This window comes from Leucopleurus acutus, assembly GCF_964270905.1.
Source record: "Leucopleurus acutus genome assembly, chromosome: 19".
In the NCBI taxonomy this organism is placed as follows: Eukaryota; Metazoa; Chordata; class Mammalia; order Artiodactyla; family Delphinidae; genus Leucopleurus; species Leucopleurus acutus.
The window spans coordinates 58,286,396-58,298,545 of record NC_139161.1 but is presented as its reverse complement, the minus strand read 5'-3'; the positions used below and the strand labels follow the sequence as shown (position 1 = coordinate 58,298,545).

General features: G+C 45.0%; 3 protein-coding genes across 4 annotated transcripts in view; 1 reads left to right on the top strand and 2 right to left on the bottom strand.

The window, feature by feature from the left end:
* NCOR1 (nuclear receptor corepressor 1) overlaps positions 1-582 on the bottom strand; it is a gene marked incomplete at its 3' end in the record, with an annotated part of 143,233 nt that extends 142,651 nt beyond the window's left edge. Inside the window, exon 1 of the mRNA XM_082861454.1 lies at positions 308-582. The remainder of the gene's footprint in view (positions 1-307) is intronic.
* A 130-nt stretch (positions 583-712) lies between these two features.
* PIGL (phosphatidylinositol glycan anchor biosynthesis class L) overlaps positions 713-12,150 on the top strand; it is a 54,168-nt gene continuing 42,730 nt past the window's right edge. For both annotated transcript variants that reach the window (XM_082861476.1, XM_082861475.1), the window contains exon 1: positions 713-1,027. In XM_082861476.1, the coding sequence (XP_082717602.1) occupies positions 790-1,027 (238 nt within the window). In that variant the 5' untranslated portion in view covers positions 713-789. The remainder of the gene's footprint in view (positions 1,028-12,150) is intronic.
* LOC309976036 (mitochondrial intermembrane space import and assembly protein 40-like) lies at positions 6,505-6,924 on the bottom strand (the record flags this gene model as incomplete). The annotated part of the gene is made up of 1 exon (XM_082861489.1): positions 6,505-6,924. The coding sequence occupies exon 1, from the start codon at positions 6,907-6,909 to the stop codon at positions 6,505-6,507; it is 405 nt and encodes a 134-aa protein (XP_082717615.1). The 5' UTR covers positions 6,910-6,924.

The following is a 12,150-nucleotide window of genomic DNA, read 5'->3' as shown; positions in this document are numbered from 1 at the left end:
CCAGGGTGCTGCCGTCGCCCCCGGGACTCCCCGCGGGCGTGAGAAAGGGAAGGACGCGAGGCCGCGAGGCCGCGCCCCGGGCCTGAGAGCCCGGGCTGAGGGCGGGAGGGAAGCGGGGGCCCGGGGGGCGCGCGGCCACCCGCGCAGCTGCTTCCCGGGCTCAGGCTGCGTTCGCAGCGGGCCTGCCAGAAAGGCCGCGCGAGGCCGACCCGCCCGTGATGCCGGCCCTCCCTCCGGCCCCTCCGAGGAGCCCGGGCCCCCGCGCCCGCCAAGTGCGCTCTCGGCCTCGCGCTCCCAGGGAACTGACCGGACGGGCCTCGCCACCGCATACTTTTCCTTTAGAGAAGGCGCCACTCCACATCCCGGAATTAGGGAGGAGAAACAAAGTCGGTGTTCACCCGGATAATTACGAGAAAGTCCGGGTTTTAAGAAATGAGTGAGAAAATGGTGACGTAAAAACAGGAGGAACTCGCACTGAAGACGCTGGAGGTTCTTTTCAGACGCTTCCCCTTAAGTACTGTGTGGACGGCAAGGGGGTTGGCTCAGCCCTGAAACGGAGCGTGCACGAGAGCTCGTAAAGGCCGCGTAAAGTAGCGGCAGCCCGTGAAGAGGGGCTGGGAGGCGTCCGTGTCAGAGCACACAGCCCGACGCTTAAAGCCTCCGGCCGTTGGAGCAGGGCAACCGGACGGATTTCCACTCGGAACGCGGTTTCCGCGAGCGCCGGTCTCCCGCCGGAGCCGGCCCGGCGGCCGCCTCCCCTCCTGCGCAGGCGCAGTGCCTCCTCAGGGCATGGAGGTGGTGGGTCTGCTGCTGTGTGTGGCGGCGGCGGTCCTGACATGGGGCTTCCTCTGGGTTTGGGACTCCTGGGAGCGAATGAAGAGTCCGGAGCAAGCTGGCCTGCCGGGAGGCGGAAGCCGGACTCTGTTGGTGACCGCGCACCCCGACGATGAAGCCATGTTCTTTGCTCCCACCGTTCTAGGCTTGGTCCGCATGCGGCACCAGGTGTCCCTGCTCTGCTTCTCCGCAGGTAGGAAGCTGTAGGCGGGGCGCGGGGAGCCGGGGCTGGGAAGGCATTTAGGCGCCAACCTGTCTCACTCGACTTCTTCCCGGAGGGGTCTCTGTCGGAGGGAACCAGGTGAATACACTGGAGGTCCTTTATCCGGGCGCTTCACCGAGAATCTGTGGCCCCAGCCTGAGGGCTGTAGGGCCGGCTTCCCAGGTGCGTTGGGAGGCGTGGGCAGCGTGCGAGCTCCGCTCTCCGCTAGCAGGATCCGGGAGCTCACATTTGCTTCCATTCAGTACCTACATCCGCGTTGGGAACTGCGACTGTGATCAGTATCCTGTGGAACCTTTTCATTTCCAGGAGGGCCAAGAATAACGACCAAACAGAATGTGGGCTGTGTCATTCCTGATCAACCCTTCAGTCCACTTTGTGCTAGAAAGATGCATGTATCAAATTGAAGAGAGAGTTCATTAGACTAGAAAATAATCTTATAGGTCATTTTAGAGTTCAACTCCACCCAGCTTTCACTGGGGCCTTTCAAAGAATTAAGTCCTTCTTTACCATACAGAAAAGAAGGAATGAGAAAACAAATTGACCATGATACTGGGTTATGGTGGTAATTGCACAGCTGTATAAATGGAATAATTGAAGTGTACATATATAATGGGTGAATTTTATGGTATGTAAAAATCATACCTCAATAAAGCTGTTTTTAACAAATGCCCAGTGACCTCTTTTCCCATTTGGTTGTTTCGTACCCGTTCTTTTTCTATACAGATTTTTCTCAGTAAGCACATTTTATAAGACTTTATATTTTTCACCGAATATTACCTTTTCATTAATTTCTCAAATATTTATTAAAAATTTTTGTGCACTGCTTACTATTAAAATGGCCAAAATCCGGAACACTGACAACACCAAATGCTGGTGAGGATGTGGCACCAAGGTACTCTCATTCATTGTTGGTGGGAACGCAAAGTGGTTCAGCCACTTTGTAAGGCAGTTAGTTTGGTAGTCTCTTACAAACCTAAACATACTCTTACCAAACCATCCAGCAGTAGCCCTCCTTGGTATTTACCCAGAGGAACTGAAAACATGTTCACACAAAAACCTGCACACAGATGTTTACAGAAGCTTTATTCATAATTGACAAAACTTGGAAGCAACCAAGATGTCCTTCAGTAGGTGAGTGGATAAATAAACTGTGGTCCATCCAGACAATGGAATATTAGAGGCAAAAAGAAATGAGCTATCAAGCCATGAAAAGGAAGAATTTTAAATGCGTATTACTAAGTGATAGAAGCCAATCTGAAAAGGCTTTGTACTGTGTGATTCCAACTATGTGACAATCTGGAAAAGGCAAAACTATGGAGACAGTAAAAAGATCAGTGGGGATCAGGGGTTGGGATGAGAGGAAGGATGTATAGACAGAGCAGAGAGGATTCTTAGGGCAGTGAAAATACTCTGTATGGTATAATATAATGATGGATGCATGTCATTATACAGTTGTCCAAACCCATAGAATGTACAAGACCAGGAGTGAACCCTAATGTAAACCATGGACTTGGGGTGATTATTATGTGTCAGTGTAGGTTCATCGATTGTAACAAGTGTACCATGTGGTGGGAGATGCTGATAATGGGGGAGGCTGTACGTGTGTGAGGGCAGGGAGTATATGGAAACTCTCTGTACCTTACCCTCAATTTTGCTGTGAACCTAAAACTGCTCTTTTAAAAAAAAGTCTTCATAAAAAAACGTTTTTAATTAAAAAAAAGTCTATCTGCCAGGACTTATTCTCTGCCCTAGGAATAAAACTGAAAACAAGCTAGGTGAGGACCATGTCCTTCTGAAACTTATATTTTAAATATTTACCTATGTTTATAAGAACTAGATATATAGCCTTTTAAATGGTTTCATACAGATAAACCTTAATTTAGTTAGTCATCCCTTATTATACATATATTTAGGGTTTTCCCCCCCCCAGGTTATCTCTATTACAAATAATCTCTTTATGTATAATATTTCTTGATTTGACTAACATTTTTTTCCTTCAAAATCTTTTGTTGCCAGTAAGATTAAACCATTTTTCATAAATATTGAGAATTTCAAGCTAAGCACTTTTCTTCTCAGTTTGTGCTATTAAGGATATTAACTGCAAATATATGCAAGTAATGGCCTCATTTTTTGTTTGCTTTTAATTTTATTTATGTTTCATATTACAACTATGGGAATCAAATTATAAGCAAAATTTGTTACAAGATGCCTGGATTTTATTTACAAAGTATTATAGGTACACAGGATTCTTTAATAAATTTCTCCTTATTTTTTAGTAGGTTGGGGCCAGAAATCAAAATTTTTTTAAGTAAAAAATATAACACCACGCCCTTGACACATACTAAAACTCAGTATCTTCATTGTTGTCTTTCATTATTTCCTCTGAATCCAACTTTCTGTTTAAATTGTTTTCTCTTGTAATTTTTTAAATTACTTTTAAAATACCCAACTCATTTAAAAAATGTACGGACTAAACATTACCCACCTTCCTGATTTATTCTAACCTGAAAAACAGGAAGTTAATAACGTGATATAACATAATGAAAGCTGTAATTGACAGAGAAAAGACTGTGGACTCAAAATGGGGAAAAGCATCAATTGGATTAAGGAAACTTCTCCAAAGAGCTTTTCTTTTGAGCTAGTCTTTAAAAATAGGACTTAAGGATACAGGAAATGGGGCAAGCCATTCAGGGCAATAGTAAAAGCATAAGTAAGTCCTGGACTCATCTGAATAACTCATTCTAACTACATCTCCAGTTTTAAGGGGTAGGGAGAAGCAGGAAAAAATGTATTTTGTTACTAGTTGCTCATTTAATCCTCTCAGCAATCCTATGATAGGCATTACACGTATATGTAATTTGTTTTTCTCATTTTTTAACTGTGGAAACTGAACCATGAAGTTAGGTAACTTGACCAAAGTGAAGAGCTAGAACACAGAGGAGCCAGGACCCAGTGGCTCTTTCCTGTTCTAAACCATTGCACCCACACACATTGCCTTGCTGCTGTATCAGTTAAGGAAGTAACCATTTTGATTCCCAGTGTATGTTCCACGAAATAGCAGTTCCTCAAGCTGCTATTAAAAAAAAAAAAAGTTAATACCTTGACCTGACAAGTTTAGGGAAATTAACCGGACGTGCTATTCCCCCTTTAGAGGTGCACGGTCCTTATTAGACTATCAATATCTTGGAGAAGTCTCGCTATAAGAAATTCCTATTTAATTTTGTTCAGTCCAGCATTTCTCCGATTTATGTAACCATTGAAGTACCTATTAATATACACATGAGAGGAAGCCACAGTAGGTAGTAGGGTGTTGTAGAATGCATGTGCTGGAGAATTAACACAGCCAGTTCTGTGTTTTAGCAAGCTCATACTGGTGGCATATGGAGAACCGTTTGGAGGGAAAGACTGGAGTCAGGAAAACCAGTTCAGGCCATCCTTTCCCCTCCTGACTGCACTGCCACCTCTCGTATGTCAGAGCTCCGTGTATTTCTGATCTGTATACTGTCCCTTCAGTCAGTTTGACATCCCCGTGCCAATATCATACTGTAGCTTTTACAACAATTAACTTCTGTAGCTTTTACAACACTGTATCTGGTAGGGCCAGCCCTCTGATCTGTTGTTCCTCAGGGTGTGTTTGCCATTTTTGACCTTCTTCCAAACATTTTATTTTTTTTTATAAATTTATTTTTATTTATTTATTTTTGGCTGCATTGGGTCTTCATTTTGCTGTGTGCGGGCTTTCTCCAATTGCGGTACGTGGGCTTCTCGTTCTGGTGGCTTCTCTTGTTGCGGAGCACGGGCTCTAGGCGCTCGGGCTTCAGTAGTGTGGCACGCAGCCTCAGTAGTTGTGGTGCATGGGCTTAGTTTCTCTGCAGTATGTGCAATCTTCCCCGACCAGGGATCAAACCTGTGTCCCCTACATTGGCAGGAGAATTCTTTTTTTTTTTTTTTTTTGCCGTACGCGGGCCTCTCACTGTTGTGGCCTCTCCCGTGGCGGAGCACAGGCTCCGGACGCGCAGGCTCAGCGGCCACGGCTCACGGGCCCAGCCGCTCCGCGGCATGTGGGATCCTCCCGGACCGGGGCACGAACCCGTGTCCCCTGCATCGGCAGGCGGACTCTCAACCACTGCGCCACCAGGGAAGCCCGGCAGGAGAATTCTTAACCACTGTGCCATCAGGGAAGTCCCCAGATACATTTTAGAACTAGTTTGGGCATGCCCAAGGAAAAACCTTGCTGGCGTTTTTATTGGAATTTCACTGACTCTGTTGATCAATATTGGAAAAAATCGACAAGTTTACAATATGAAGCCTTTCTGTCTATGATTTTATGGTGCGTCTCCTCATTTATATTGGCCTTTTTCAATGTCCTTTAGTAGATTTATAATAAAGGCCTTACATATATATTGAGATGATGAGTAATTTTGTCCATGCATCTGTTTCTCATATTCAGAGCTTCTTTTGCAAATATTACAGTCTCTTGTTACTTCCTCATAGTTTGACGTTTTTATTTCTTTAAATATATTAAACACATATCTACTTCTAATAATTCCAATTTCTGCAGTCTTTGTGTCTGCCTCTGCTCTTTGAGTAACTCATTCTGAGTGACTTGTTTCCCTGTGTGTTTTGTGATTTTTTTTTTTAATCGTAAGCACACGTTTCATGGAACCATACTTGTGATAATTTTTTTTTTTTTCTGGTAAAAATCATGTTTCCCTTTTAATTGACACCGTTTCCCCTCTCAGGTGCTACTTTGGTAATGATTAGGTCCCCACCTCTCAAGAACATTGCATCTGAACAGGCTGAGACAGAGCCAGTGTGAACACAGACCCCAAAGCAGGGCTTTTGGGATAACAAGAAGAGAAAAAAACAGCCTTTCTCTTCACTTACAAAGGGAGTCACGCAGAGGGTCCAAAGCTCTGTTTTCCAAATGTAGAAAACGTGGAGCTCAATGCAAACTAGAAACCAAAATATATCAGAAATGAAGCAGAGTGCTTCGTCCAATACTCAAGGTCTGATCATCCCGCCTCTTCTATAAGGAATGGCCCCCCTCCAGCATTTTTAAAGGAAGATGTTTGTTTCTATTTCACTTTCCAACGGGGTATAAAATCTACTAAAAGGGATACAATGAATCAGAATAGATCAGCTCACTCACAAGAGACACTCCCAGATAAAGATTTTTGGTTGTTGAGATTATTCAGCACATTATTTCAAAATGGCAAAATTCAGGACAATCTGAGAATTCAAAAGTGGCGGCTACATTCGCTGACAGGTTATGTGAGACACACATAAATACAACCCCATGTTTCAGTGTACATGTCAAGGGGCCAAGACCCCTGATCACCTCAATAAGTTATTTTGTACATTACAGTGCACAGAACAACAGAGGGAGAGACACTTTCTTGGAGAGGTTCATCCTCTCTGAAGGAGGCTGGAGACCAGGGCCCTCATTAGCTGGACCCCTCCTCTTCTTTGGTCGTGGCAGCCTCAGAGACAGCCGTTTCCTCTAATCGATCCGCTGGGTTCTCCTCCTTCTGGGGATAGAGGTCCGGGTACTTCTGCATGCACTCCTGCATGGCCCGGAACTGGTCTACACAGTCCGACCCCTTGACATCTTCTGTGCTGTAGTGGAAGCAGGAAAAGGCCGCCTTGAACTGTTCCCCACACGGGCCGCTGGCCATGCCCCCCAGGCACAGGCAGTTCCAGTTGATGTCTCCGTTGGGCAGGATCAGTCCATGCTCCTCGTAAGGATCATTGGGGTCGTCGGCCACCAGGTCCGCGTTGCTTGGAGTTTCATGGTCTTCTTTGGTCACAGATATGATTCGATCCTTCCCTTCCTGCCGGCAGTAGGCCATGGTGCAGCCCGGTGCTCCGACCTCACGGCGACCGTGGCGGTGGCCTCACGCCGTGACCTCTCCTGTGATAATATTTTCATGTTTATGTTTGCTTCAGCCAGGCAGCAAAGGGAACTACCCATCTTAGATCACTCTAAATTAAAATTTTATACTGAGACTTTTCAGGCCATAGAGGTAGTGTAAATTCAGGGTCCAAACTCAAGTACATCAGTTGCCTGATGGTGTGCAACAAATTATCTCGAGGCTTAGTGGCTTAGAACAATCATAACACTTTATCTCTCATGGTTTCAGACAGAGAGCAGTTGTCTCTACCCCATGATGGTTAGCACCTCAGCTGGAATACCCAAAGGCTGGAGACTGGAATCACCTGACTTAGCTAGAGATGTGGGCCAGAACATCCACATATGGTCAATCCATGTAGCCTGGGCTTACTCACAGCCTGGTGACGGGGTTCCTGGGCAAGTATGCGAGAGGGCCTGCCCTCAGGGGAGCTGCCTTGCCTGCTGTGGCCTAGCCTTGGAAAGCACGTATATCACTTTGACTGCATTGTGTGTCAAGGCCGTCACAAGTCACATCCAGGTTCAAAGAGAGAAATACCACCTCTTGATAGGAAGCAGCAAGGTTCTAGAAGTGCATGTGGACTAGAATTATTGCAGTGGCTACATTTGGAAACTACAGTGTGCCACACCAAGTGAAGGCGAGTGTGTTGTTGACAGTTCTCAGGGGGTGACATTTTTCTTATTTTCCCTTCCACTAGAAACAAGTCTAAGACACAGAAGTAGCCCCACCATCTCTGTTTCGGGTGGTTTTTCCCCTAGTTCACCCACTGCAGGTATTGCCTTCTGAGGGTCCTATCTTTGTGTGGAGGTTTCCTTATTCGTGCCCAGGTTTTATCTCCTGGCCCAACTTCAGGCCACCAGCTGACCTGGCTTCAGCTGCACCCTACCTATCTGGATTTGTGCTTACCTACTGTTTATGACCTCCAAAGACAGCCCTTACTTTCCTGCCAGCTCAGCCATACATTCTAAAACATGCTTGCCTTTTATTTCACATGTTCAGGTATTCTATGGGGGTTTCTCCAGACATCTGACTCACCATATTTCCTAAAACAGAACTTATAAGGTTATTTTCACTATTGCTTTTTTTTTCCCCCGATTTGTTTTTTGTTTTTTTTGTCGTTTTTGGTGCGCTAGGTCTTCGTTGCTGCGCGCGGGCTTTCTCTAATTGCAGCAAGTGGGGGCTACTCTTCATTACAGTGCGCGGGCTTCTCTTGTTGCAGAGCACGGGCTCTAGGCGTGTGGGCTTCAGTAGTTGTGGCACGCGGGCTCAGTAGTTGTGGCTCACGGGCTCTAGAGCGCAGGCTCGGTAGTTGTGGTGCATGGGCTTAGTTGCTCCTTGGCATGTGGGATCTTCCAAGACCAGGGCTTGAACCTGTGTCCCCTGCATTGGCAGGTGGATTCCTAACCACTGTGCCACCAGGGATGTCCCTCACTATTGCTTTTTAATCATGAATAATTATTCAGAATTTTCCTTATTGAGATAAATTTAGATCCAGGCTCAAAAGTGTTAGTCTCATCTATTTTACTCTTTTCTTTCTAACTCAATACATTTGGGATTTCTAAAAATATATGATCTTAAGATTGACTGCATCTTATTAAGAATGGGATAAATTAGTAATATTTAAAATATGAATTATGGGAACTTCCCTGGCGATCCAGTGGTTAGGACTCTGCACTTCCACTGCAAGGGGCACAGGTTTGATCCCTGGTTGGGGAACTAAGATGCCGGTTGGGGAACTAAGTTTTTTTTGGCACAGCCAAAAAAATAAAATAAACAAGATAAATATGAATTATGTTTAAGAGAGTGATAGAAACTTCAGAACAGGACTCAAAGGTTACATATCTCTGGCCCTATTTTGTAAAAAATATATCTGTGTATATATATCTCGAAAATATCGAAAGCTGGGCAAGAAAGCCAGAGGACTAAAAGGATAGAAAAAAAGAATGTTATCAAACTGTTTATGACATGGCCCGCACATGGAGGGCACTCCCCAGTATGCCACCAACCCAGGCCCTGTCCCCTTTTCCTCCTCTTTCCTGTTTCTTTCTGAGAGTCCCCACTGGCGCCCCGCGCGGTCACAAACCCTTGGCCGAGTCTAGGAGAGTCTTGGTATTCGATGAACCAAACGGGTGAGTGGCTCTAGAGCCCCCATGCCTGTTCACTCGGCTTAGACAGGATTTATCCGTCTGTCTTCAGCTCGAGAGAGAGCTCCTCGCAAATCCAGCCTCTTGGGCCCCTCTCCTCTTGCTGCTTCCATCTTTCAAATTGCTCATCAGAGGGGCATGATCCTTCCCCTGTGTGTGTGTGTATCACACATACGCACATCGTGATTTCTCCAGCTGGGCTCTGTGGACACCTTCTAACGGAAGGTGGCCAGCTCTTTGGGTTTCAGCTCCTGGGGAACCCGGTTTGGGCTTGAGTGATATGGCCTCCTCTTACCTCTCCAGCCTAGGGCTGGTAGTTACTTCCTCCATCACTACACTCTAGTTCTCTCACTCTTCCCTCTTTGGCCCTCAATTCCTCCATCAGCTACGTTTCAAATTCTTTTTATTAAATTCTTACTGATGTAAAAATTTGATATGGTTTCTGTTTTCCTGGGTAGACCCTAAGTGGTAGAGAACCTAAACTCTCCCATTTTATAGTTGAGAAAATGTGGACCTTTTTTTCTTCCCAATACATTTTAGAATTAGCTTAGTCATGTTCAAGGAAAACCCTTGCTAGCATTCCTGAAACCCAGGAACTTAAAGAATCTCTTCAGGTTCACAAAGTTAGTGGAAGGCCAGGTATTGGGTCCACGATGCCTTGAGTCTCAAACCACTTCTCATTCTAACAAATTAAAACTTCCAGGGTAGGAAAATGGGTAACTAGAGGAGTGGGAGAGGGGCTTTTTAAAAAAATATCTAGGGCTTCCCTGGTGGCGCAGTGGTTGAGGGTCCGCCTGCCGATGCAGGGGACACGGGTTCGTGCCCCGGTCCGGGAGGATCCCACATGCCGCGGAGCGGCTGGGCCCGTGAGCCATGGCCGCTGGGCCTGCGCGTCCGGAGCCTGTGCTCCGCGACGGGAGAGGTCACAGCGGTGAGAGGCCCGCGTACCACAAAAAAAAAAAAAAAAAAATCTATACGGTCTTGTTTCTTTGTATTTTTAACCATGTAAGTCTTTTTACCTATTTAGAATAAACAAATGAATTTTTAAGGTAAAACAAATGTCTACCTTTATACATTGTGCTGTGTAAATGTGGGTCTTTTACAAAGTGAATTTAATTTCTATTAAATGTCATTATGTTTGCTAGTTATTACTAAGTATTAGTTACACACACACACACACACACACACACACACACACACACACAATGTAGTTCTATATAAATAAATCTACATTAATCCCATTTGTTTTCTGCCTTCTAGAATAATGATCTCCAAGCTTTTTTTGGGTCACATTTTCCTATTGGTAAAAGCTTTTGAACATATACTCCCATTATATGTATATTTATTTATAATTATATTAAGTAGCTAGACCACTGAATTAATGTGTACAGTCTAAAACAATGAAAGTTGACATGTATAAAGGACAAGGTAAACAAATTAGGAGGAGAAGTTCCAAAACCTTTCCTCCACCCCAGCAGATGGTCCTGTGCACCCCACATGCACCCAGGGGACACTGTTCTAGAGAATGCCAGTCAGGAGCTGCTGGAGGGTCCCAGACACTTACTCCACTGAAGTGCTTACACGTTCACCAGAGTGAATGAAAATGTTGAAAATGCTCTCTGACTTCAACTCCCTAACTTGTTCTAAGTTCCTCAGTTCAAACACAAAGCAATAAAACCAGGTCCAAAAACACCTTGGCCTCACTTCTAAGCTGTTTCTCACAACTGTAACCAGAGTCTAACATGCTCGGCCTCTGAGGTTAGGAAGCCCATCACTAGTGTACGTTAGACTATTTACTTATCACCGAAGGTAAGTAACCTTGAGATAAAATGGGAGAGGGGAACCTAAAATATAATGACCATCACAAAAATTGACAATTTCTATTTGACTCAAAAATCTGTGATGAGAACAGTACAAAATTAAGCTATTTTCTGGAGTCTTTTGGGGGTTAGTCCTTTTATCAGATACAATGTAATGACTGTCTCCTATCTGGGTTCAAACAGTTCAAAACTAGCCCTAGAGTAACCCCTGCCAAAGTTGAAAGGTTTCACTTGGGAGTTCCTTTCTGAGTTTTCTGGAACAGTAAGCAGAGCCACTCTCTGCTCGGGGCCTCTGGAGTGCCTGCAGTGTGCTGACACCAGGATGATACAGAGTGGCTTTTCAGGTCAGTGACATTTAGGCATTAATAATCAGATCACGGAGGAAAGTTCACATTTCTGAGCAGAATACTGGAAATGACTGCTTGCCGGGGAAAAGAGCAGAAGGCTTCCCAGAGGGAATGGCATTTGATCTGGATGAGGGAGAATTATAATTCAGGAAGAAAGGAGAGGAGGAGGGGGAAGGGAAAGAGAAAGCAGTCAAGGGAAGAGAAGAGAAACACTGAGCACCTGACTAGGTAGATGTGTCTCATCATATAATCCTTAGGAAAGCCTTTGGAGACAGACGTCCATCATCCCCACTGCACAGGTACAGGAACCGTGGCTCAGGAGAGTTAAGTAACTAGCACAAAGCACACATGCAGTTATCTGCTGGAGGGTTGAATTAAGGGGGCCAGTAGCTAGACAATTGCTCATAAGGGCAATTTAAGTGGTACCAAAACGTCACCGTATGTTATTTGTAAGGATACAGAGCCGTTACTTAACAGAACCATTCTTGGGAAGTATAGTGTCTGTGTTGGGAAAATAAAGACTTCGCAAGCTATCTGGGGTGCTGATGTGGTCCAGATCCCCGGGAACATGCTGGGAGAGCTGGTTACTAAACTCTGAAGGAGGCTATTTTCCTGTAACACTCAGGAGTGGCAGCCTCTTTAAATAAGTGCTTAACAGGTATTTGAAGACTATCAATTTAAAGGGGACCAAACGACATATACCAGGACAAAACTATAATTCAAGAAGATACATGCACCCCTATGTTCACAGCAGTACTGTTCACAATAGCCAAGACATGGAAACAACCTAAATGTCCATCAACAGATGAATGGATAAAGACAGTGTGGTTTATATATTCTACGGAATACTACTCAGCCATAAAAAAGAAC